The sequence below is a fragment of the Macaca mulatta genome, chromosome 2, assembly GCF_049350105.2.
Source record: "Macaca mulatta isolate MMU2019108-1 chromosome 2, T2T-MMU8v2.0, whole genome shotgun sequence".
Lineage (NCBI taxonomy): Eukaryota > Metazoa > Chordata > Mammalia > Primates > Cercopithecidae > Macaca > Macaca mulatta.
Window position 1 is genome coordinate 104,588,095 of NC_133407.1, and position 26,748 is coordinate 104,614,842.

The 26,748-nt window shown below is 43.2% G+C and overlaps 1 protein-coding gene and 1 long non-coding RNA gene across 12 annotated transcripts in view; one reads left to right on the top strand and one right to left on the bottom strand.

Moving 5' to 3' along the window:
* Nucleotides 1-691: 691 nt before the first annotated feature.
* The window catches only part of ULK4 (unc-51 like kinase 4), a 706,344-nt gene continuing 680,287 nt past the window's right edge, over nt 692-26,748 (bottom strand). For all 10 annotated transcript variants that reach the window (XR_013413811.1, XR_001443048.3, XM_077992220.1 and 7 more), the window contains 2 exons: nt 3,302-3,387; nt 692-886 (listed from right to left, as the gene is read on the bottom strand). Coding sequence is in view for 8 of the 10 variants with exons in the window: in XM_077992220.1 (XP_077848346.1) it covers nt 823-886; nt 3,302-3,387 (150 nt within the window). In the remaining 2 variants the exon portion in view is untranslated. The remainder of the gene's footprint in view (nt 887-3,301; nt 3,388-26,748) is intronic.
* Nucleotides 13,674-19,357, top strand: LOC114676331 (uncharacterized). 2 transcript variants are annotated; one of them, XR_013413825.1, is made up of 4 exons: nt 13,674-13,847; nt 13,953-14,468; nt 15,165-15,353; nt 15,515-19,357. It is a non-coding gene; the product is annotated as an uncharacterized LOC114676331 (long non-coding RNA). The 2 variants fall into 2 exon arrangements; XR_013413826.1 differs by lacking the exons at nt 13,674-13,847; nt 13,953-14,468 and having other exon boundaries at nt 14,811-15,353.

A 26,748-nucleotide genomic window follows, 5' to 3' on the forward strand; every position in this document is an offset into this window, starting at 1 on the left:
TCAGGAGTAAGCCTGCCCAGTACAGCAGTCCCAACATACTTCCACAGTATCCACCAAATATTGCCATGGGCTTGACTGACTCTTACATAGGAGGTTCTAAGGCATACGTGAGAGGGAACATGAGGCAGATACGGGATCAAGTGGCAGAAGTTGGGGGAAATGATTCGACCCTGATGCCATCATCCCATCTAGATGGGAAAACCTTCAAGGAAGCCAGTGTTCTTGAGCATTTTGCATTCCTTTAGGCAAACTTTTCACTATCTGTGCTGGTCAGTGAGTCTTACCTAGTCCTCCCCAGGATTCTTGGAATCAGTTTGCTCCTGAAATGAACAAAAGCCAGGCATGTAAAAGGGGAGAAGACAAGAGGCTCAGAGATTAGCTTCCAAAGGCTTGCTCTGGAGCTGTGGCTGGGAGAGCATTCCTGCCTGGTCCGCCCTTCCGCTCTTCCCTGAGGAGAGGAGAGATGCTCACAGATGCTGGCAGGCTGAGGACTGTGCTTCGCATCCACTGCTTTACTAGCACAGGCAGTGCTAACCTTAGCCCACCTGGCCCACACAGAGAGGGAAAGGACATTCCTGAGAACAGCTAACAACCCTGGGCTTCCCAGATGCATTCCACAGGAACCGAGGAAGTCCATTCTGAGTCAGTTTTCTAGGCCCTGGGGTTAGTGAGCACTTGGGCCACCAGGTTCTGCGTTCAGGTGACTTTATTAGGTCCAAATACAGCTGTGAGGGGATGTGGCAAAGATGTCTGGGAGCTGACCTTGCTTGTGCATCCGAGGGCTGGGGTCACAGGGTAGGCTTGTGCGAAGCACTTTCTTGCCTAGTGTCCAACAGCTTGGAGGATTTCCAGGGCCAAGGGAGCCACCATGCTGTCAGCAAATGAACTGTAAGAAAAACCAAAGTAGGTACACTTAATAGGCATCTTTAAGGTAAAATGCAAGGGGCCAGTCTCTTTTATACCCGACTATCTGATGGACCAGCTGCAGCATCCTCTTGGAAAGAGCTATTTCTGAGCTCCCAGCCCCAGCCACCAGTCACTATCTGAGCCACCTCTGCCAGAAACACTGCCACTGAGCTGTAGGCAGCCAGACTCTACCAGGCCTGGGGCCCTCAGTGGGCCTGCCCGGCTCCTGCCTGGAGCTGACTCATGTGTCCCAGACCCACTCCACACACTGACCCTCCCTGCTCCATTGCCCTTTCCAGCCAATCAGCCAGGAGCTTTCTTACTCTTAGAGGTGTGAATGTGCAATTAAGAGCTTAAAATGGGAACTTTGTTACTGGAGCCAATTGTTTGAGACACATTTAAACCTATGTTTAACAACTGTTAGCAAAGAAAAGACTGAAACCAGTGACCCTTGAAGTGTAAAATTAGCTCGTGGCACACTCTTGACTGCACAGAAATAGAGCTGGTACCAAATAAATGGGTGGGGGCGCTGCATGAAAGATGTGGGTGGCAGTGGGATGGGGCTGTGACCAGGAGACCGTGCCATGCATTCCTGCTCTGCGCATCAAAGCCCCTGTGTGACAGAAGGAATGCGTTTGAACTTGGCCCGCCCCTGGCTGACTCTAGGCTAGACTGGTGGGGCCATGCTGCCCACCCGCACACAGCAGGCCCAGTGAGGCTGGAAAGCACAGAAACGACTGGCAGAGCAGCATCGGAACTGAGAATGCCATCCATTCGTTCTTGGTTGACAAGAAAACCCTTTCTGGTTAGACCATCTGAGCAAAGTCCAAACGAGAACTGTGCAGGAGCAACTTCCCTGCCCAACACAAGATTTGTCTGGTGTAGACGTTTGAGATGCTGGAGTGCTGGGTGTGGGTACAGGACAGACCACCAGCCTCATGGACCACTGAACCTTGTTTTATCACATTTGGTCCAAATTTGGGTCCAGCATGAGGATGTGCTATTTTTGGCTAAAAGGCAGTTGTAGGTCCCTACTATGAGGAGTCCCATAGCGCAGGTGCCTAGAGCGAAGGGGCTCTCCAGAGCTGTCTGTCAAACTCCACTCCTCTGTGGCTTTCTCTGTGCCCTCAGCATAAATCTGTGTAGCTGGCTTCATAATGGCATTTTGCACAAGGTCAGGATCCGATGGCATGTGCTCCTCAAAACGGTCTTACAAGAGGCTTATAGGCCAGTCCAGGGAGTCACTGTTCACACCTTACATGGCAGGGGCTCAGCAAGGTGTGAAGGGGCTTCTTGCAGCAAAGTCAGTCTCTCCTGCCCCTCACCTCACAGAAAACCATGAATAAGAACTTACTTCTATGGTTTATGCTGAAGACAAAAGGGGTAGGGTTAGGCTAAAAAGGATGGTGTCCTCCCCTCTCACCTATCCAGGATTAAATGCAAAAGGCTGATTGGAATTGAACCTTCTCTGCAAATTCACCTTCTTAGCAATGCTTCAGCCACTTATTTTTCTTCAGATTAGTAACAAACCCAAAGCACACCAGGAAGCAGACTTCATAGAAACATGTAGTTCTAAAAACAGAATCTACCAGGAAATGGCAGACAGCATTCCAGGTCCAGTGAAGGTCAGGCACCCCACAGGAGGCGGGTCCTTCTCCCCACGGTGGGGACATGCTCCACTGAGCATCAGCGTCTCTGTGGGGCTGGCTGGGATGCCGGCTCCTTCTGCTTCTACAGCATGTAACGTGCTCCTGGGTGATAGGCCTATCCCCTGTCTGTGGAACTCACTGCTAGGATGTTCTAGACACACTGACTGTACAGCCAAGGACTGGGAGGCTGGCCTAACCCCATGCTGTCAGCTTCTGGGTGTCAAATACGCAGTTGTATGTGGTCCCTCGGAACTTCTGGCTGAGGAAGGTAGCCTGGTGCGGCAGAGCAGACTAAGCTGTCACGTTTGCCCCAGCCCTGCCTGGGCCTTGAGTCCTCCACAAGGTGGTGATGAGGATGCCTCTGCCTGGGCTGCTGATGGGGGCACGTGTGCACAGGCCAGGGGCTGCCTTTCTCATGAGGTTCCTTATATCTCCCACTTGGTCATCCACTCAACCTCCGTGGGTGCGTCAAGGTGGGAATATTGTTTCCCCTGGCATGACTAAGACTTTCTCTCCCCCTGTGGATTCCTGTGCCCCCACCTTCCCCACCATAACTGGGGATTCCCGGTGGGTGGAGTGGTAGAGCTTCCCCTCCCACAGTGGGAAGGATCTCAGTGGACAGTGATGGGCTGGAAGGTGGTGGTCCCTGGTGTGGAGGGAGATGAGCGGGGGGAGTGAAGAAAGGAATGGCTGAGAGTGTGTGCTGATCCGGAGCAGACTCTGCTGATCCTCCCGGCCCCACTTACCTACTCCTGGGGGCCAGCTGCTCCAGAGCCTGCAGGAGGCTGCCCGCATTCTTGAGGCTCTCCAAGTGCTTCTCATTGGAGGTGATCTGCAAGGGCAGGAGGGAGAAGACAGTGGTCAGCTGACCCATCCTGATTCATGCCCTGTTAGATGGGCACCCTGAGTATCAGGCCTGCATGGTGCTGTGGCTGCCTAAGGCACTGGGGAGGGTGTCCCCTGGGCTTGTCTGTAACCCCCATGCCTAACCTCCCCCCCAGAGTACTGCTGACCAAGGGGAAAGAGGCAGGACACTGGTGGTCCTTGGGGGAGGGACAAGGCAGTCCGCTGGGGCAGGAGACGGCCAGTTCAGGGCAGGATGCCTCCTGCAGCTCTCTCAGGAGGGTTTGTGTCTGGGAACCTGAACTTTCCAATTAAAGCAAAACTACGTTTTCTGTGCTGGGATTCAGGAGGCCTGGCTAGCAACTAGAAATCTGTTTTTGGGGCTCTGAGCCCAACATGATCTCTTTCATATGGACAGAAGGATGCCAAGAAGGTGCCTGGGGACCTGGGAGAGAGGCATTAATAACTAAACCCCAGGAAGTGTGCCCATGCTAATCGCCACAGTCCTGTGAGAAAAACACTTGGGCGTGCCTGACTCTGTAGCACCTATTTGCAGAATCATAAACTCTCAGGGCTAGAATAGGCTCAGGTGGGGATTTATCCAGCTCTGGCACCCAGAGACCTTACAATTCAGTCCCTCTATAAAATGAGTCCATGTCCTGAAAGACAGAGAAGAGAAGGCTTTGATTCTACTATTAGACTTGCTTCTCTTAATTTACCATCGCCTCCTATTGTTATCTTTGTTAGTTTAAAATTTCTTGTAATAAACACTTGTATGGCACTTTACATTTCAGAAAGCTGTTTCCTATATGTTTTCTCATTTAATCTTCTCAACAGCCTACCTTACAAGGTAAGTATATATCATGTTTTATTTATGAGGTAACCAAGTGCTACAGGAGTCCACATGGAGCCAGATTCCCCACCATGAGGTTGGAACCAGGATGGCTTCAGCTGACTTTGATCACAGCAACCAAGGCTGGATTATTGTCTCCTTAGTTAAGAGGCTCAACATTTTTTAACCAATCACTCATGATAGGTCACAGGGGTAACTCAACATTAACATGAACTCTGAATTACATACGAATGCATTTGCACCTCCACTGAGATCCTCTCCCACTTCCTGAGTATGCCAGAGAACAGCTGGCAGTTCAACTGCATCAGGTGTGATTTCTGCAAAGATTTGCAACTCGGAAGAGCTGCGTGTCAATTTGTTCTGAAACTGCATCCAACTTGATGTGTTCAAAAGACTATTGCTTAAAAATGTCAGCTGTAGTTCAATTATGTCTGAAGTATGCATAAACTTACACTGAAGGTACACTCAACATCAGGGTCTTCAGTGAGGATTCCCACCTCATTTTTCTCAGAACTGCATCAAACAGGTCAGCTGACTACATCCAGACTCACTGCCCCTGAGCAGCCCTGCCATGAGATGGTGTGCAGAGGCTGTGCTCCCAGGAAATCACCCACAAGTTGCAAATAAATCAGAAGACGACTTTCGTCCACAAGGCTGGTTAGAAGGTGCAAATAGAAATCTACAGTGACAGTTATGTGATCAAAGGAAGATACCAAAATAGTATCATGTGTAGCTGACATAAACGTAGACATAAACAAAGCCAATTGAAAACTATGTGGTTTGGCCATTTACGTGATTCTTATTAATAACATCAGCTGTTGTTCTGTATATAAGGATGAGTTAATTCAAAAATAAAAATTTTAAATTATATCAATCAGAGGTTCCAGTTCTGAGTAAGACAGAGAAAACACATGACACTCTTTCTCTCCCTTTGGATGCAAATCCACAGCGCAGCTATTGGAGAACACTGAAAAGCAAACAGCAACAGGTAAATAGGAGACAACACTGAATTCAAAGCACCACTGAACTGGCAGTGAGTTTACCACTTCTTTCTCAGCCTGGATGCAACAAACCCAAACCCCAAAAGCAGTAGGAGAAATTCAGCTTGAGAAGGGAAATCCCCCAAACCCTAGAGAGTAGATGAAACCCCCTCAAGATTGTTTTGCTCTTTTTTCTCCCTCCTCTTGTGTCCCAGGCCATTCTGTGATGGCAGCAGTGGTAGTGGGGACAGAGGTGGCAGCAACAGTAGCCAGCAAGAGGAGCCTGAAGCCAGAACTCTATTCTTTCTCTGTTCTCCTAGTGTTTGGCCTGGATGTTGCATAATCATGGAACTAGGCAGTTTTAGGCCAGACAGAAAATGGGAAACCCAGGGAACCAGAAAGTACTGGGGAGAGAATGAATCAAGAAGAGCTTAGTAAAGTTACTCCATAAAACTGTTTATGAACTCCTGGCCTCACGCCCAACCTGTGTATGCATGGAACCGATCCCAATAGCATGCCACAGAATTGAAGAACTGAGGTAACAAATATATCCCTGCTCACATCCCAGACTGACCCCTGGGGAGCGACCCACCAGATAGATGCACACAGCACTGCAAAACCTGTGAAACTAATATGACACTGAAATTACAATTCCAACCTGCAGCCTGAACCTAATCAGAATGATTGCTTGCTAAAACAAAAATATCAATATTCTCTGTAGTATTTAACAAGACAGGGTCTTACAATGCAATATTTTAAATGACCAGGATACAATTCAGAATTACTTGGCAAAAGCAACCATAAAATCTCAGCTGACATGAAAAAAAACAATCAACAGAGGACAATAAATAAAATGACACATGTTGGAATTATCTGACAAAGACTTCAAAGTGCTATTATAAAAATGCTAAAAACAATCACTAACACTCTTGAAACAAGTATTACAATAGAATGTATCAGTAAAAAAGGAGAGTATATCAAAGAAGAATCAAATGAGAATTTTCTAACTAAAAACAATAACCAAAAATTTAAAGTCCTCACTGGATGGACTCAATAGCAGAATGGAGACAATAAAAGGAATGAGTCAGTGAACCTGAAGATAGATCAATAGAAATTATCCAATCTCAGCAGCAGAGATTGAAAAAAAAAAAAGATTGAGAACACAAATGAATAGCACCTCAGGGACCTATGAGACAATAACAAAAGGTTTGTGTCATTGGAGTTCCACAATGAGAGGACAGAGAATAAATGAATGAAAAAGTATTTGAAGAAATCATAACTAAAACTATTCCAAAATGTGCTGAAAGAAATAAATCTACAGATTCAAGAAACAATATATCCCAAACAAGGTTAAACCTGAAGAAATCCATATCCAAACTCATCAGAATCAAACTTGCTGATGGATGTTGCATATGGGCAGGAAAAAAAATGATGTATTACCTATAGGGTAAAAATAACTTGAATTATTGTGAATTTCTCATCTGAAGCTACTGAGGCCAGAAGATTTTAAGATGCTAAATGAAATGAACTACCAAACTAGAGTTACATACCTAGAAGATACCATTCAGAAATGATATCATGGTTTCAAAATATTATTTAGAAATGAAGGTGAAATAAACATATTCTCAGATGAATGAAAACTAATAGAAGCAGAGCGGCTATAAAAAATTTACTCCCTCTTCAGAGAGAAAGCAAATAATACCAGAAGGAAACCTGGAACATCAGGAATGAAGGAAGAGCAACAAAAATGGTAAATACAACAGGATGTTATCTTTCTTTAAAAGCTGTTTAATAGTAGAAAACAAAGAATACATATAATATTGTATTGATGGGGTTTTCAATGTATGTAGATGTAACATATAAGACAGCTGGAACATAAGATGGGGGAGAGCAAAGGAACCTATATGGTAGTAAGGCTTTTATGTTCCATTTGAAGTGGTAAAATATTGTCATAAGTTGATTCTGAAAGGTTAAGTATTTTATAACTCCAAAAGCAACAACTTAAAAAATTATACAAAGAGATGTGGTTAAAAAAAAAAAAAAAAAACCCACAATAGATAAATTAAAATTTAATATTTAAAATGTTCAAATAGCTTAAAAGAAAGCAGGAAAAGGAAGAGTGACGAAATAAAAACACTGGACCTAATCAGAAATCAAATGAAAAGGCAAACTAAATTGTAACATACCAAGAATTACATTAAATGTAAATGATCTCAATGCAGCAAGTAAGAAATCTCCTGAATGATTTTTAGAAATGGCCCAACCCTACATTGTCTGTAAGAATGTTAATTCAAATATAATGAGATAGTGGTTTAAAGTAAGAGGATGAAAAAAGATATATCATGCAGACATAAATCAAAAGAAAGCTAGAGTGGCTATAGTAATGTCAGGCAAAGTAGACTTCGGAGCAAAGAAAATTAGCAGGGATATATTTTGATTAAAGGGTTTTGTAACCAAGAAGACATAACAATAAATGTGTATACATCTAACAGTAGAAATTATACATACAGACAGCAAAAACTGATACAACTGAAAAGGAAAACAGATAAATCCACAATCGTAGTTGGAGATTTCAAAATTCCTCTCATGGTAAGAAATAGGATGAGTAGACAAAAATCAGCAAGGATGTAGAAGAACTGAGGAAGCCATCAACCACATGGATCCTATTGACATTTGTAGATCACTGACCCCATCAACAACAGTATTCACATATATTGCAAGAATCCAGGAATATTTACCAATGTATACAGTATTCTGTGTCATAAAATGTATCTTAACACATTAAAAAAATTGAAACCATATATAATATATTCTCTGACCTTATGGAACTAAACTAGCAATTAATAACCAAGGTAACAGGAATATTTCCAATCACTTGGCATTAAACAGCACTCTCCTAAATAATCCAGGGGTTAGAGAGGACATTCCAAGAAAAATTAGAAAATAATCTTAGCTGAATGAAAATGACCTTGATACAACATGTCAACATCTGGAAGGGGGCTGAAGCAATGCTTAGAGGGAAATCTGTAGTACTAAATACTTATTTTAGGAAAGAAGAAATGTCCCAAATCAATAATTTAAGCTTCTACATCAAGAAACTAGGAAAAAAGGGCTGGGCATGGTGGCTCATGCCTGTAATCTCAGCAATTTGGGAGGCTGAGGAGGGTGGATAACTTGAGGTCAAGAGATAGAGATCAGCCTGGCCAACATGGTGAAACCCTGTCTCTACTAAAAATACAAAAGTTAGCCAGGCTGGTGGAGGGTGCTTGTAATCCCAGCTACTCAGGAGGTTGAGGCAGGAGAATTGCTTGAACCCAGGAGGTGCAGGTTATAGTGAGTTGAGATCCGGCCACTGCTCTCCAGCCTGGGCGACAGAGTGAGACTCCGTCTCAAAAAAAAAAAAAAAAAAAAAAAAAAAAAAAAAAAAAACTGAGAAGAAAACAAGAGCAAAAATCAAGAGGAATGTGGTAAATGTATGCCCTAAAATGTCAATACTTACATTAAATGTAGATTTACTAAATGCTCCAAGTAAAAGATTTCAAGCTGTATATAAACAAAATAAAATATATCTCATATATAGAATTATATACATCTACAATATGTAAATTATAGCTACACACACACACGTATTTATATATAGTACTTATAAGAAATATATTTTAAATATAAGGGCACCAAGGCCGGGCATGGTGGCTCATGCCTGTAATCCCAGCGCTTTGGGAGGTCAAGGCAGGTGGATCACTTGAGGTCAGGAGTTCGAGACCAGCCTTGCTAATGTGGTGAAACCCCGTTTCTACTAAAAGTCAAAAAAATTAGCTAGGTATGGTGGCACAAGCCTGTAATCCCAGCTACTTGGGAGGCTGAGGCAGGAGAATCACTTGAACCCGGGAGGTGGAGGTTGCAGTGAGCTGAGATCACACCATTGCACTCCAGCTTGGGCAACAAGAATGAAACTCCATCTCAAAAAAAATGAAAAAAAAAAAAAAAGGGCACCAAACAGTTGAAGGTTAAAGGATGAAAAAGATATGACATGCTAACAGTAACCCAAGAAAGTTGGCACAGCTAATACCAGATAAAGTAGACTTTAAGGCTATAATCATAACTAGAGGTAAGGAGGGACATTTCGTATTTATAAGAAAATAATTGGCCAGGAAGATACAGCAACTCTAAATTTGTATGCTCCTAATCACAGCCTCAAAATACATAAAACAAACAAAAAAGACAGAATCAAAGTGAGAAGTAGATAAATCCACAATCATGGTGACACACTTTTCAATCTCTTGCAGCAATGTGCATACAGAAACCAGAGGGGACACAGAGGTTCTATACAACAAGAGTAACAGAATTGACCTAATTGACATATACTTAAAAATCATCTAAAAACTGCAGAATATATATTCTTTTCAAGTGCATATGGAAAATTTCCAAAATATACCATCTGCTGGGTCTTAAGGCAAGTCCTGACAAATTTCAAAGGTATAAATCTGATAAAATGTATCAGGATCTGTATGATTAAAAACTAAAATGCTGATGAAAGAAAATAAATAAATGGATACACTATATTCAAGGATTGGAAGGCTCACTATAATAAAAATGTCTTCCAAAATATAGGTTTAATGACATTCCTATCAAAATCTCAGCAGGAATCTTTGTAATATAGAATAGCTGAGTCTATTGCTTCTTGGCCTTTTGGCTAAGATCAAGTGAAGAATAACTGACTCTAAATTTGCATGGAAAGGCAAAGGAGCCAGAATAGCTAAAAAAATTTTGAAAAAGCAGAATAAAGTTTAGGCATCATGCTACCCAACTTTAAAAGGCACTACACAATTCCAGCAACCATGACAGTGTGGTATGTGCAGAAGGTCAGACACACAGATAATGCAATAGACAAGAGAGCCCAGAAATAGAACTATACAGATATTGTTAAAATTTTGACAAATGTGCAAAGTTAATTCAAGAAGGGAAGAATAGTGTTTTGAACAAGCAATGCTAGAACAAATGGATGCGCATATGCATAAACATCAATCTAGACACATATTTTACATCTTACATAAAATGCAATTTTAAATGGCTGATGGATCTAAATATAAAATGTAAAAACTATGTAACTTCTAGAAGACAATATAGAAGAAATTCTGTGACCTTGGGTTTGGTGATGAGTTTTTAACATAAAAACATAATCCCTTAAAAAATTATAAATTGGACTTTGTCAATATTAAAAACTTTACTTTTTGAAAACATAAGAGAATGAAAAGATAAGCCACAGACTTGAAGAAAATATTTGCAACTTACATATCTGATAAAGAACTTATATCAAGAACATAAAAGTAACTCTTTAAAAATATATATATATATTTTTTTTTTAGAAAGAGGGTCTCACTCTGTTGCCCAGGCTGGAGTGCGGTGGTGTGATCATAGCTTGCTGTAACCTCATACTCCTGGGCTCAAGCAATCTTCTTGCCTTGGCCTCTCAGTTCTCACCTTGGCTGGGATTACAGATGTAGGCCACCATGACCAGCCAAAAAGAACTCTTCAAATTCAGTAATAAGAGAACGACCAGCCTAGTTTTTAAAATGGGTAGAAAATCTGAATAGACACATCAGCCAAGAAGATATATGGGTGGCAAATAAGAAAAGATAACTCAACATTGTCACTAGGGAAATGCATATTAAAACTGCAGTGCAATACCATTGCATACCTATTAGAATGGTTAAAATTCACAAAACTGACAATAACAATGTTGGTAGGGATGCAGAATAACAGCAATTCTCATTTATTGCGGATGTGAATGCAAAATGGAACAGTGCTTTGGAAGACAATTTGGCAGTTCCTTATAAAACTAAACATACAGGCCATGCACAGTGGCTAATATCTGTAATCCCAACACTTAGGGAGGCTAAGGCAGGTGAATCACTTGAGCCCAGGAGTTCAGGACCAGCCCCAGCAACATAGTGAGACCTTGTCTCTGCAAATAAATAAATAAATAAATAAATAAATAAATAAATAAATAGCTGGGTGTGGTGGTGCACACCTGTGGTCCCAGCTACTTGGGAGGCTGAAGTAGGAGTATCGCTTGAGCCTGGGAGGTCAAGGCTTCAGTGAGCCACGATCAAGCTGCTGCACTCCAGCCTGGATGACAGGGTGAGATCATGTCTCAAAAAAAACAACAAAAACAAAACATTAAACATAGTCCTACCATAGTCCTGGCCAAACAATTGCACTCTTGGATATTTACCCGAGTGAACTGAAAACTTCTGTCCACACAAAAACCTGTATTCAAAATCCTTCACACTTTTATTCATAATCACTAAAATGTAGATGCAACCAAGCTGTCCTTCAACAGTGAAATGGAAAAACAAGGAAGCCGTGCATGCGTCACTTGGAATGCAATCAGACTTACAGAGTCTGATTTGATTTTTAGAATGAGATATTAGTAAAAATAAGTCTGAGTACTTTTTGAAAAAATAAGAGTTTGAATTTACCTTGCTAAGTTATCATATACCATGATACCAAACCATTTTCTATAGCTGGTAATGCCCATGATATGAGGATTTCAAGGGGCTCTGAAATGAATGATCCTTGGGAGTGGACTGTTTCGGTCTCCCAGAGTTGAGTGTCCTCTTAGGCCACTGAAGGTTATAAATTAAGATGGGAACCAGCCCTCTTTCAGAAGCATTAGATTCCACCGTATCTGCTGGACTATGTGGCCTTTAACCTTCTATTTTCTCAGTACTTTTATTTTCCTCAAAAACCAAATTATGGGTCCACTCAAAAGTCATCCCACCTACTCCTCTTTTGAGCTACTTAGGCAGAGAATGTTCTGTGCAAACTGAAACCCACAAAGAAATCTCTTCTCCATTTTGAAGGAAGTAGGAGTAAAAATGACCCCTGTCTACTGTGATGCTGAATTCATGACTAAGAGACTATTGGTGAACTTATCCTGGCTTTGATTACAGACGTCAAGAGAGAGTACTGCAGTGACACTAAGAAAATAATGCAAGAGAACACCAGCGAAGAGTGTAGGCACAACACCTTCTTCCCGAAGTTAACATTTTCATTACTGGCAGTCAGTTAGCCAACACAGGCTAACTCAATTTTATTTTGCAATAATGTACTATAGCAGAGGTTCCTGGACCTGTGAGTCCATGAGTGGATTTCAATATTTCAAAACATCAAATGGCAGGCATCCATTTCCTACAAACAAAGTCATGCCTGCCTCACATTTCTCTGCTTTACGATGAAAATATATCAGCCAAGCCTGGAGCGCCAGCCATTATCTCATGCTGCTAAGACATCTGCCTGGTAGCTAAATGGCAAAAATCAATCAAAATGGAAACATGAATTATACTAAATACATAAAGTTCACCTGGTAGACAGGTAATGAATGCTCAAAACATGGGGTCTTTAAAGGAAAAATCATAAAATAATTGGGAATTTGAGCTTAGAATTAAGATAAACTTGGAAAGGCCGGGCGCAGTGGCTCACGCCTGTAATCCCAGCTCTCAGGGAGGCAGAGGTGGGAGGATAGCTTGAGCCCAGGAGTTCGAAACCTGCCTGGGTAATATAGCGAGACCCTGTTCTCCACAAAAAAAGGAAAAAAAAAAAAAAAAAAGACAAAAAAAAAGATAAACTTGGAAAGACAATTCCTCTACATCTGTTGATTATATATATGCATATATATAGATATATATACACACATATATATAAACTCAGATAACAGACTTGGGATAAACACATAATTTTCTGCAAACTCTGCTATGGTCACTTTAACATGGCACTGTGTCAATCCAGCATTCACCCAAACATTGAAAGGAGATGTTAGTGTCCTACAGAATCATCTTCAAATTCCCCACTAGGCTCATGAATTATAAGGTAGTGGTTTTATACACCACACCCTGCAGTACAGAGTTTGGCTTGGCTCTTCTCCGGATTTCAGCTTCCCCAAATGCAAACTAGCAAGTGGAGCCATCCTATGCCCCCTGAGAATGGCAGAACCCTAAAGTTGGCAGCCTCTTCAGTTTGCAGGAGAGGATGTGAGAACAGAGAAAACAATGGCTTGCCCAAGGCCAAGTGGCCATTGAGGGACAAATCCAAGCCTGGTGCCTATACTGCTCAACTAAGGCCTTAAAAAACATGCAAACCAGAACTTACTTCTATTTTCTATCACCGTGGCACATTAGGAATTTATGCTGACAAATATGACTCACAGCATCCTCCTCCTCCTAAAGCTCGTAAAATGCCCCAGTGCGGCCTTCTGTGTTTGCAAATGTTTTTTGGTGTGGAGAGATGTGTGGCTGTAACTGAGTAAGGTATGGGCAGGCTGTGGTACTTTGCTTATGAGTGTGCAATAATATATGTCTGTATCTGTAGTGATCTTGAATGTGTGTGGCAAAAGGAAGTCCAGTTAACTTTTGCTTTCTAATCATGAGTTCCTCTCAACAGGCCCAGGCAACACTGACAGACTAGAAAAAAAAATATCAGGAGATGAAGCTGACACAGTGAGAGCGGCCCAGGTGCTTCTTGGTGCTTGTTATTACAGACACACACTTCACACAGGGGAGGATTATTTTAATTCTGTGGCCTTCAGATCTCATAAATACAAGTAAAAACAAGCAGGTAACTATGACAACTTTACTTCAGAGAGTCTAAGTTTCAAAAACAAACCTATCCATCCAGCCCCTTCATTTTGTTCTCTTAATGTATACTTTGTCTTCTCTTCAGCTGGGGTTTTCATGCTACTTCAAAGTCATTTCTCCCAACTGCACATGGAGACAGGCCATCCCCTTGCCACCTGACGCCAGGAAGGAATCTGGAGGAGAACCTCTCGTCGGCATGATGCAATCTGGCAGGCCCGCCTTCACTTTCTACCTGGTGTTGCAGTGTGCATTCTGGGTCCTTCCAGAAACATCCTGAGCTGCTGCCAGGGTCTCACCTTTCATATTCAGATTAAAGCAAGTCTATATTAACACATCCTGCTCTGCATCCAGGCCCATATGCTCATCACATCTTTCATGGGATGCTGAGTGCATCTGAGACTGAATGGAGGAATTTTCATGCATGGCCTCCAGCTGCCTCACAGCATCTGTGCCTTCCTTGGAGTCCATTTAGAAACTTTATGTACCTCAGCAAAAGCAAGTGAGGCCCATTCTGTCCATGATTAGTAAGGAGGGGATGATCTGAAAGAGATCTAGAGGTGTCCCTAAGGATTCCCGTCAGTGGATCTGCTGATCACCAAGGGTAAGGGGGTGACAGTTGGAGCTCAAGGGAAGAGGCAGGGTCTTACAGAAGAGGTAGGCCCAGTCACAAAGGCTTGCTCTCCTAGATTTGACCCAGGTCCTCATGAATGCAAGTTCTCTGGAGGGTGACAGAGCTATTGCACTAAATACCTGGAACAGTATTGGAGCATAAGCAGCACCATGTTTCTGTCCAGGAGGACCACTTTGTGAGGCAGTCTTTCACCCTCTGCATGAAGCACAGCTTTGCTTTAGCTCACTGGGAGGCCCCAAGCGTACTGAGGCCTGAGGAAGTGGTGGCATTTGGAATACAGTGATTCCTCAAGGTGAAGGAAGCTGGGAGAGGAGAGGAAGAAAACGGCAGATGACCTCTTGTTCAAGGGCAGAGATAAGTCTCCACGTGGTGTACTCCAGACAAACTGGGTAGGAGAGGGGAGTGAGTGCACAAGGCATGAGTAGATGTGTGGGGGCAAAGTCAACAAAACCCAGATTTCAGGTAGAAACTGTTGGATTCACTTTTACCTATAGGATTAAATAAGTAAAAAGCCTTGCAGTAAAAATGGCTTGGGATTTGTGTCAAGAAAGGAAACTAACATTCCTGAGCACCTACTATATTCAGGAATAGAGTTAACTGCTTTCAAACATACTATTTTCTTTTTGGCAACTTGAAAAACAAGTATTAACTGTGTTCACTTTACAGATGAGGAAATGAAGGCTAGGAGGGCTCGTGTGACTTGCCCAAGGTCAGCCAGCCAGGAAGCAGCGGCACTGAGATTTAACCCAGTCCCCCCACCTTCAAGATCCACACTCTTCCCAGGAGACCATGGTATCTTCACATCTGCCACTAAGTACCTGGCCCAGTTGTTGGCTGACTGGCTGATTAATAAAAGTAAGCAACTGACTAAGCCGTGTTTCTAGCCCTACTGCCTACATGCTATGTGATCTTGTATAAATGGTTTGCACTCTGCACTGCTCTGCCGGCCACCTCTTGTAAATTGCATAGCACCCTTTGCTCCCCTAGTCATTGCTGTTCATCCTCATCATTTCCAGGCAAAGCAGGAACTGCAGAATCTCTCTCCCAGATGGAACTGGAAGTTGCTGCTCTTGACCAAAGGAGTCTGTGGATCCTGTGTACTGTCCAGTAAGCTGTTCCTGATATGGAGAACACCATATTTTTCGCAACTTCTTTCAGGCTTGGCTACCAGAGGCTTTGCACATCTCTCCTGGCACTCTTAGATGGAGGTCCACCTTTGCTGGTGATGAGAAGTGAATCAATAGTTTGCTGGGTAGCCCACTGTGGGCCATTATCTCATGTTCTCTTCACGGTGACCCTATGAAGAAGGTCTTCATGATCACACATTAGAGACAGGGTGAGGCAGTGATCAGTAGTAGAGCTGGGATGGAGGCCCAGATTGGGCCGGCTCTCTCCTGCAGCCCACCCCATTGCTACTCTGCCTTCCCTCCATTGCTTCCTGCCCCAGTCACCATGTTGCCCTTTGCCTCCTCCCATGAAAGGTCTGGCTGTAGGAGCACCTGGCCAGAGACAGGGCCGGTGTCCAACTGGGGAAGCCGGGAGTTGACATTTCCATGAGTAGTGAGGAGGCTGACATTCTGCCATGGGGGTAACTAGTCCCAGCTTTCAGGGGCCCAGGTCCCCAAGGAAATAGCTTGGCCTGTATTTAAGACAGAAGCCTCTCAAGCTGGGGTCAAAGTAAGGAACACTGCTCTTTTCCACTGATATTTCCAGATTTGGAGATGCAGCGTGCAAAGGAGGATGATGGTAAGCTAGCATTTGAATTATCAAAGGGCACACTTTGGTGAGAACAAAGCAGTGCTGAAGGACTTTCTTCTTTCTCTTGACCTTTATTTCCTCCTCCTGGGGTCTGTATGTTCCCTTAACCTAGCCTGACACCTCCATTAACCTCTCTCGCCCAAACACCTCTCTGTACCTGTGGGCACCTGCTAAATCTAGAGGTTACAGAAATCACATGCGGAGGATTTGAATGTTTTTCTTTTTCACCCCATAAGACATGATTATTTTCTAAAAGAAAATTATCCATAGCTACCTCCTCCTTCATTTTAGGCCAGCCAGTTCTCTCAGTTCTCTGCAGGGCAGTAAAAATGCCCTTATTGCTTAGAAACTGTTCATAATTGCATCAGTTTCTGGCCATTAAGTCCCATAAGTCTAAAATGTTGAATATAATATAGCTGCTTTGGGAAGTCGTTTAGGCCTGATCCAACGAACTAACTACAACAGTCAGTCCCAAAATAAGTCAGGAAACAAACAGTTTTAATTGGCAAAAAATTATGATGTGGACTTTTTGTAGATATAAAAATAAACAGGAGGTTGGCCCAAAGTATGTTCTGGTGAAATACAGGATCAGGACATACCATTTTGCCCAGGAGGACCCAAACCAAGCACTTAGGAAAGCATGAGAGCATAGATTTTCAAGGCACTGGCATGAGGATGTCAACTATGGATGTGGCTGGAATTATTTCCTCACAAGAAAAAATACTTAGGGTGGTCACTAAAGTGGGAGAGCTTGGGTCACAAGAAGTGAGGAATAGCGTGAGTATATATCATGCAAACCTAATCCAAGCAAATACTAGCTAGTCCTTAGGAATACTATATGGGGTCATAGTGAGCTGTGTATTTGACAACAGAGTCACTGATTTTGTGTTGTGAGGGTGTTTGTGTGATAGGGAGGGCTCTGGGGTGGGAGAGGGGATGGAGATAAGAGGAGCTTAACAGGGCCTGTTTCCAGTCCCTTCTCTGAACCTCCCACTGGATGAAGGAGAGCAAAGTAGAGCAATGTCAAGTCAACTTGGCTAAAAAAGCCCGCAGCCGCCTTCTTTCCCCAGTTCCTCACTCTACAAGGTAAGGACACTATCAGCCACTAAACCACCCTGCAGTGATTCAGCCACTATACATAGGGACAATCAGGAAAGTTCCCGTAATATAAAGTAAAAAAACACACAGTATAAAAACATGCATGGACCATGACTGCAAGGATATGCAATAAATATCGTACATCCTGACTTTGAGACCTCCAGTGTCATAAGAAAGTGCCACCAAATCCTCACACCCAAGGCCCTCAGTCTAGTCAAAGGTGGGCAGAAAAGCAATCACAATCACACATGAGATGTGTACACATTAAAAGCTCTTTTGGCAACTGTAAAGGATCCTTCAAACATTAGCATGATTCTGTGGTCAATAAGACAGTGTGTATTGAGCACCTACTATGTGTTGGACTCTGTTTAGATTCTGGAGAAATAGCAGGGGGTGGCGGCTGTCAAGTCAGAGCTTCCACCTTGAGAAACACAATTAAAAAGTAAACAAATACAATAATTTGAGATGCTGATAGGTGTCATGGAGAAAGTAAAACAGGGGAGAGAAGAACAATGGTATGAGGTTGTTCAGGACAGTCTCCCTGAGGAGTTGACACGCAAGCCAAGGGTAGAATGATGAGAAAGAACCAGCCATGAGATTATTTGAGGGACTTATATTGTAAAAAGAGGTGATAGCAGCAACCATGAAGGCCTGGGGTAGGAACAGGCAGGGTAGAGATTTTTTAAAGGCTGCAGAAGCAGGGACGAGCTGGAAGCCGGAAGCCAGTTAGGAGGGACTTTGGGAATGGTCCAGGTGAGAGGCAACAGGATGAAGCACAACATCCAGGAACTCACATGCCAACACCAGATCCCTAACCACGCTGACACAGTGCCTCCTCCCCTGCTTTCCAATGATCCTTCAATTGAGCAGAGGTAAGATGCCGCATGGCCCTTTGTCCTCAGTGGCAGAGGCAGTGCCTTGGTGGAGGTGTGAGCCAGCAGGTGGCTGTTGGGGTGGGCATGCCAAAGAAGCCACGCATTGAAGACCCTCTCTTGTAGGGCTAAATGCTGAAACAGTCCCATTCTGAGTGAACAGGAGAAGAGTCTGCCTCACCCACCATATGGAAACAGAACCCTTGAGATTCCTATCAGAAATAAAGTAACTCAAGCACTCTTCAAAGAAGGGGAGAAAGAGTTTCCATTTGAACATGGGCAACATGATTACATATTCTCAGATTTGGAAGGAGATGGATTAATTGACAATTATAAGCAATCTCTTCAACATTATATTAGATGAGCATTTTATTTTTTGGTAAGTTTTAATACATGGTGAAATTTTTACCACTGTGCGTGAAGTCTTCAGCCTCCCTTTGAAACTCATGTTACAACTGGAGGAAAAAGGCAGTCAGTTATGGCCAGCTGTAATTTCTGCCCTTAGTAACATGCTCTACCGAGAAAAACCACCTCTGCCGCAGTGAGTCCACAGTGCGGAAGGGAGCCTTGTGACAGGGCGCAGGGCTGGGGCCTAAGACCTAATCCCCACAGGCCCTCAGAGAAACCACCATAAAGAACTCCAGAGGCATCAAGTTGGGATTTATAAGGCAGGACAGAAGGACTCCGTGACTTTGGGACACAAGAGGTCCAGGTGGCCAGACCTGGAGAGTGGAGGCTGGGCCAGCACTGCAGCATCCTCAGCCTGGGCTGGGCACCGAGCCTCAGTCACGAGGGCAGGTGAGGGACCATCTCAGATCCATGGCCACGGGGGGCCACGGCCAGCCAAAGCGTGAACCCGAGGTGGCCAGCTCTGAGAATGATCTGCATGCTTCTTAGGACTCAGGGCAGCCACGTTCCGGAGATACACCGTCATCTCGGGCCCCTGCTGAGCATGAGTCACAGCCAGGCGGAGTGCGGCGGGGCACCCACTGGAAACGACTGGTAGGGCCACGCGAGCTCACTCATTTGCTCTGCCCTCCAAACTTCACCTCATACTTCTGTGGCTCTCTCATGAAACATAAGGGGCTGCCGCAATTCCTTCAAATCGATAAAATTGGGAGGAAAATAAAAGGGAAAGGAAAATTAAAGCACACTTGGTTTACATTATTAAAGCCGTCAGGCACCAATTAATCAAAATTTAGGCCTGATATTGACTACTGGACAGCTGCAAATTCCCATATGGTGGCTGTTATTTTTGTTGAGGGACTTGATCAAATACCGACTCCATTTGGAATCATTTTATGATGACCGTTTTGAGAAAATGAACAGCCCCATTGAAAGATCTCACCCTTCCCTCCCTAAGGCAGGCCACAGCTTTCAGGACAGTTTTTGCGAAGCCTTTGAGAGTCTGGCTGCAGAAGAAGGGAAGGGAATCGTGAAGTCTGTGGGTTTTTACCCCCAAGAGACAGGTCTACTGTCAGCTGACCTAAAAGCATCCATTCTGCACAGCCTGGTGGTGACAAGTAGCTATGCGTGTGGTAGGGGCTTGGAAGACTCCCAGGAGGCATCTGCTGGCCCACACTCCCCCTGCTCTGGGCGAATCAGAGGACCACACAGGACCCAGCAGAACGTGTATGCACAGGAAATCACTTCCTGGCTAAGTGTCAAATAGGCCTTGAGATAAAATTAACTGAAGCAAGGTCTCCCAGGCCTCCAAGGGCAACATCAAAGAGCCCGGATATTCCTCTCTAAAAGGCTTTGACAGGCTGAGCAGACCAACCTCCCCAGGCCTCTGCTCTTTATACTTGTGGACAGGCCCAGCTGGGGCAGTGGCTGGTGCAGGTGGCAGGCCAGGGTTGGGATCCTGGACTCAAAGGAGTTGTGACCACCACGTAGCCATCACTCCTTCTGGGCAACCCTGGGCACTTGAACAGGAGCAGCAGAACTTTGGTCCAACTGAGTCTCTAATGGGTGAAGCTGATTCTAGAAAAGCCTCAGGCTGGCTGCAGACTCTGTCTGCTTACACATTTTTTGCAGAGTAGAGAAGGATGCATGAAGAGAGGCCTCACAGAGTCAAGGCCCCAGAGCACTGAGACCACGGAGACCAAGAGAGACTCCCTCCCAGTCCAGGTGAGCTACCACGGGGGAATTCTCACGCACAGGCTGTGTGGCTGCAAATAGGCTGGACTTTGTCATTGTTTCTTTGCACTTTTCTTGATGGCTCATAATACAAGGTTAGGTCTCTTGGAAGCCTAAAAATATTATCCAAAAAGGCTGTTTTCAGTGGATTAGAGTATAAATAGCATACAAGTGCTTCATGAACCCCAGTTCAAATTCAAAGGTATTCTTAGAAGGTTTTCATTGAATAAAGGCAGGAAAATAAATTGAGACCAAGGAAATGATTTCAACAGAAGGGTGAAGGGGGAGCTCCTATTCTTCCTTCCCACTGAAGTGCTTCTTCCAAACAGCCTCGTTTACTTCCACGGTCCCTTAAAACCACTTTGCTAGGAGTAGACTTACGTGGAGCAAAGGCAATGCTAATGGAGGGTGCGGCTGCCTCTGTGGCTTCTAAGTGGAAAATATAACCCTCTTGCCAGCTACCTCATGTGCCAGGTGTGTGTGTGAGTAAATCTGTGTTTCTATGAGGGTGGAGGGGGGGTAGGTTAAGGCTTTTTTTATTTTTAATTTTTTTTGCTTTTATTATTATTTTTTTTAATTTTAAAGTTCCGGGATACATGTGCAGTACATGCAGGTTCGTTACATAGGTATACATGTGCCATGGTGGTCTGATGCAGCTATTGACCCATCTTCTAAGCTCCCTCCCCTTCCCCCACACCCTGCAACAGGCCCGGGTGTGTGTTGTTCCCCTCTCTGTGTCCATGTGTTCTCATTGTTCAACTCCCACTTTTAAGTGAGAATATGTGGTGCTTGGTTTTCTGTTCCTGTGTTAGTGTGCTGAGGATGTGGCTTCCAGCTTCATCCATGTCCCTGCAAAGGACATGATCTCATTCCTTTTTATGGCTGCAGAGTACTCCATGGCCTAGATGTACCACATTTTCTTTATCCAGTCTATCACTGGTGGGCATTTGGGTTGCTTCCAAGTCTTTGCTATTGTAAACTGTGCTGCAATAAACATACGTGTGCATGTGTCTTTATAGCAGAATGATTTATATTTCTTTGGGTATATATCTCATAATGGGATTGCTGGATCAAATGATATTTCTGGTTCTAGATCCTTTAAAACTTATCTTAGACAGACTCATTTGCCCTGAAATAGAGGACATGATGGATGCTAAAAAGGCAAAAGTTCTAAATGCCTTACCACTATAAATTCTGCATGACTCTTAGAGCCTAATTTGACATCAGCCACAGTGAAAAGTCCTTTACATGCACTCCGCCTGTCCACACCAGATCAATGAGTCCTGCTGCTACTCTCGTTTACAGATGAGGAAACTGCCACCTCAGGAGGCAAAGTGACTAGCCATGGTCTTCCTGACTTTGAATCCTTGATCTCAACCACCAAAGGACACTGAGAAAGAATGAAGGAGTCAGCAGTTGTAGCTGAGATGTCTACCAGATTGACAGAGCCCATGAAATAGGAGTCCAACTGTTGCTGTGTTTGATTCAGTGGCTTCATGGCACAGCTGACTATTTCACATTCGTGTTCCTCAACTAGGGGTGATTTTGACCCCCAGGAGATATTTGGCAATGTCTGGAAACACTTTTGGTGGTCACAACTGGGGATAAGGGGAGGTGGACTGGCATGTAATGGGTAGAGCCAGAAATGCGGCTATACACTCCATATTGCACAGGACAGTCCCCATGATAAAGAATTATCTGACTCACAACGTCAATAGTGCTGAGGTTGAGAAACCCTAGGCTAGACCATCAGATCCATGCTGAGTCAGACTGTGTTGCCTTCTCATGTTACACCAGGATGTCTTTCTTTGGAAGGTTACTAACCACCCTCCCCACTGGACTACAAACCCTTCTTTTCCTCTCTCCTGAGGTTGGAGTCTTGGACCAGCCTTTCTTCCAACACATAATACTCTTACTTCTGCAGTACTTGGATCAGTGGCTGTCACTTGGTTTATCCTGTCCCAGGGTGAACCTGTGCTTCAAGGTCCTTCTGGGCTGCCCAACGCAGAGAGATTCTGGCAGACTACCCTTAAATGCCTCACACTCGGCCGGGCATGGTGGCTTACACATGTAATCCCAGCACTTTGGGAGGCCGAGGCAGGCAGATCATTTGTGGTCGGGAGTTTGAGACCAGTCTGGCCAACATGACAAAACCCCATCTCTGCTAAAAATACAAAAATTAGCTGGGCATGGTGGTGTGCACCTGTAGTTCCAGCTACTCGGGAGGCTGAGGCAGGAGAATTGCTTGAACCCGGGAGGCGGAGGCTGCAGTGAGCTGAGATTGCACCACTGCACTTCAGCCTGAGTGGCAGAGCAAGACTTCGTCTCCAAAAAAATAAATAAATAAAAATAAAAAAGCCCCACACTCCACCATCTTCCCAGAAAGTAAAGACACAGCTCTTCAGATGAAGGCTTTCCACACGGCTGCTACAGGACCAGCAAGGAGCAGCCTTCAGATGCAGCTCCCAATGGTCAGCCCTCAGCTGCTCCCTGGACCAAGTGCTCACTGGCCACACTGACCCAACCAACTCAGAAGACAGACTGCTGTCTAACTGCCTAACTGGCACACACTTGTCGCCAGGTAGTTCTTTTCCCTATATGACCCACTTGAGTGAGAATTTGAAACAAGCTTTATTACACACCTCTGCAATTAGCTCCGCATGAGTTTTAGAACATATCAGGATTCTGACAAAAAGATGTGTGATGAGCAGGACTATTTTGTATTTAGGGTATAAATCACTCACAAGTATCCCCTGTAAATGGATAATTCCATCCATCCCCACTAACTTCACTACTAATTTCAATGCAAATCCACAAAGGAATAAGGTTCCCAGCTGGTAGGAATGTGACACATCACTCAGCATGTCCTTTTACAGGAAATCCTAGAAGCAGAGACCTGGCCTAGGGTAGATAAATGAGTTTCAGGAATTGATGGTCCCGTATAATAGCACAGTCTTCCAACATCTGGATGGGGTGGCAGAATGCAGCATGATCCAAAGGCTCCCTTAATTGAGGATATTAGGAGGCTACAGTCCATTTCACCCCATTACAAAATGGTGTCATGAGTCAGATGCTACTATGATGAGATACTTTGGTTCATGATAACGAAACATGAGTTAAGCTCATAAGGATTCTAAAGTTGTTTTAATGAAATACAATGTATAAAGATGCAAATTTATGAAAAGCAAATTATTATATAGATTATCTACATAAGAGAAGGACCTTCATAGCATCCCTATAAACAGTACAATCTCAATAGTACAAACTTAAAGTTATCCAAATTGTAAACATTTGGTTTTACCATTTCTTATAAAGTTAAATTACCTAATAAAGAGAAGTGTACAATAAAGTAGTTGCACATGACTAATTAAAGAGGTGCTGGGGGAAATCCTTAACTCTTTGGAGACTCATCTTTTTGCTACCCTTAGCACTCTGTGATGACTGTACCTCTGGTTTGAAGGTGCCATGAAAATACTATCATCAGTATGAACTGATACGTGTGAAAATTATAAATTAGACTGTTTTCTATATAAGTTGGAATATATATGTATCATATTAGGATAAATACATGCACACACAACACAAACAGACATATACAGCCTAAGATAAGGATGAGCAAAGTTGTTAAAATTGGAGGTCATGATATTACTCAGAGAAGAAAAGCAATCTGTCATATGAAATAAAAACTACCTGCTCAAACACGAGGCCCAGAGTCCAGAGAAAAGAGGTGGTGATGTGTCACAGTCAGGTGGGGGAGGATACAAACCCCTAACCAGGAGAGTCTGAGTGCTGGGGCTGGACAGTCACGCTAAGTACTCAATTCATCATTCCCAACCCAGCTGGGGAGCTGTGACCTTGAAGCAAGTCCCTGACTGGCTTCATGTATGTCCACAACTGTCCACTCTTCTCCCCATGGGCCCCAAAAGTTGTCTTGCACATTTGTGGGATCTTGGTCCTTAGAGTCAGGAAGCAGAAACAAATATCTTAAGCCCTTTTCCTGTTTTCTCCATCCCTTTTTTAGTTTTTGTTGTTTTTCTCTGAGTATACAAGCAACAGGGAAGGAATTACCATTTTAAAGTTCAACCTTCTGGATCCAAGGTAGCCTCAGAGGCACATCCTATTAGTAAATGGTAATGGTAAGAGCTAACAAGTATTGAGTGCTTACTGTATGCCAGGTACAGTTCTGGAAATTTAGAAATGAATTAGCTCATTTAAGCTTCTGTTAAATACTACTAATGTCCTCATTTTATATGAGGAGATTGTAGCAGAAAGGTTAAGTTTCTAAAGAAATTATTAAAAACCTTACATGGAGTAATTAAAATTCAAATCCCATAAAATGACAAAGTCTGAGAGTAGAGTACATTTTTTTACTTCTATTTATTCATTCGTTCACTGGCAAAAATTATTACAATAACTTTTTTCCTAAATATAACCATCTTTCTAAACTATTTCTTTAAAGATATACTATTTATATTGTATATTGTTTTTACCTAGTTGTTGCAGGGCTTGTAAAACTGTGTTTTCTATATTTTTCTATGTCCTTTTTCTATGTCTTTCTCACATTCTACTCTGTGTTAAGATACTAATTTTTAACAGGTTTACTGAAGTTTAACTGACATAAACTATACAATTTGCTAAGTTTGAATATACGTATACAATTGTGAAACCAACACCACATCAAGCCAGTGAATATATCCACCATTCCTCATGCCCATTTGTAATCCTTCCCTTCTTCTCCCCACACCCAGCTCCACCTTGTAGGTACCCACTGATTCCCTTTCTGTCGTCATATGCTACTTTGCATATCCTAAAACTTTATATAAATGGAATTATACCAATATATATTCTTCTTTGGCTTCTTTCATAAACCTAATTATTTTGAGATTTATCCACATTATAGCATGTATCAATAATTCTTTTTTTTTTTTTTTTGAGACAAAGTTTCACTCTGTCGTGCAGGCTGGAGTATAGTGGCATGATCTTAGCTCACTGCAACCTCTACCTCCTGGATTCAAGCAATTCTTGTGCCTCAGCCTTCCTCTGAGTAGCTAGGATTACAGGCGCTTGCCACCACACTCAGCTAAGTTTTGTATTTTAGTAGAGACGGGGTTTCACCATGTTGGCCAGGCAGGTCTCAAACTCCTGACCTCAGGTGATCTACCTGCCCCGGCCTCCCAAAGTGCTGGGATTACAGGCATGAGCCACTGGGTCTGGCCTACTTCATTCATTTTTATTGCTGAGTAGTACTCTATTGTATGGATACCTCACAGTTTGTTTGTCTGATCACCTACTGATTGACATATGGATTGTTTCCAGATTTGGGCTATTACAAATAAGGCTACTATGAACCCTCATGGTTTATATTGAGAACATCATGGCTATGTAGTTACCATTTCTGATGCTTCTCATTCCTTTGTGCAGATCCAGATTTTTTATTTTTTACTTTTTTATTTTACTTTTTGAGATGAAGTCTCCCTTTGTTGCCCAGGCTGGAGTGCAGTGGCATGATCTCGGCTCACTGCAACCTCTGCCTCCCAGGTTCAAGTGATTCTTGTGCCTAAGCCTCCGAAGTAGCTGGAATTGCAGGCATGCGCCACGACACCCAGCTAACTTTTGTATTTTTAGTAGAGATGGGGTTTCGCCATGTTGGCCAGGCTGGTCTCGAACAACTGATCTCAAGTGATCCACCCGCCTTGGCCTCCCAAAGTGCTGGGATTACAGGCATAAGCCACTGTGCCTGGCCCCAGATTTTAATTTGGTATCATTTTCCTTCTGCCTGAAGGGCTTTTTGTAGTACCAGTCTGCTGGTAATAAATTATTTTACCTTTTGTATACCTGAAGCTGTCTTTTGTTGCGAAATTTTGTTTTGCTGGAAATAGAATTCTAGGTTGACAGTTCTTTTTTTCCTTTCAATAAAGACGGTGCTTCCTTGTATTCTCACTTGCATTGTTTATAAGAATGTGCCATTAATGCTTTCCTCCTCTGCATGTAATGCTTCCTTTTCCTCTGGCTGCTTTAAAGATTTTCTCTTTACTACTGGTTTTATGCAATTTGATTGTGATATGCCTTGGTGTATTTTTCTTTATGTCTAGTGCTTGAGGTTCATTGAGTATATTGGATCTATGGGTTTATAGTTTTCATGAAATTTAGAAAAATTTCAAGCATTATTCCTTCAAATACATTTGCTACTCTCTTCTATCCTCCCTTTCCCATTGACTCCAATCACACGTTAGGCCACTTAAAGTTATCCAACAGTTATCTTTATTTATTTCTGTGTTTCATTTTGGATAGCTTCTATATGTTCAAACTTAGTAATTTTTCTTCTGCAATGTCTAATCTACTGTTAATGCCATCCCATGTATTTTTCCTCAGATATTATAGTT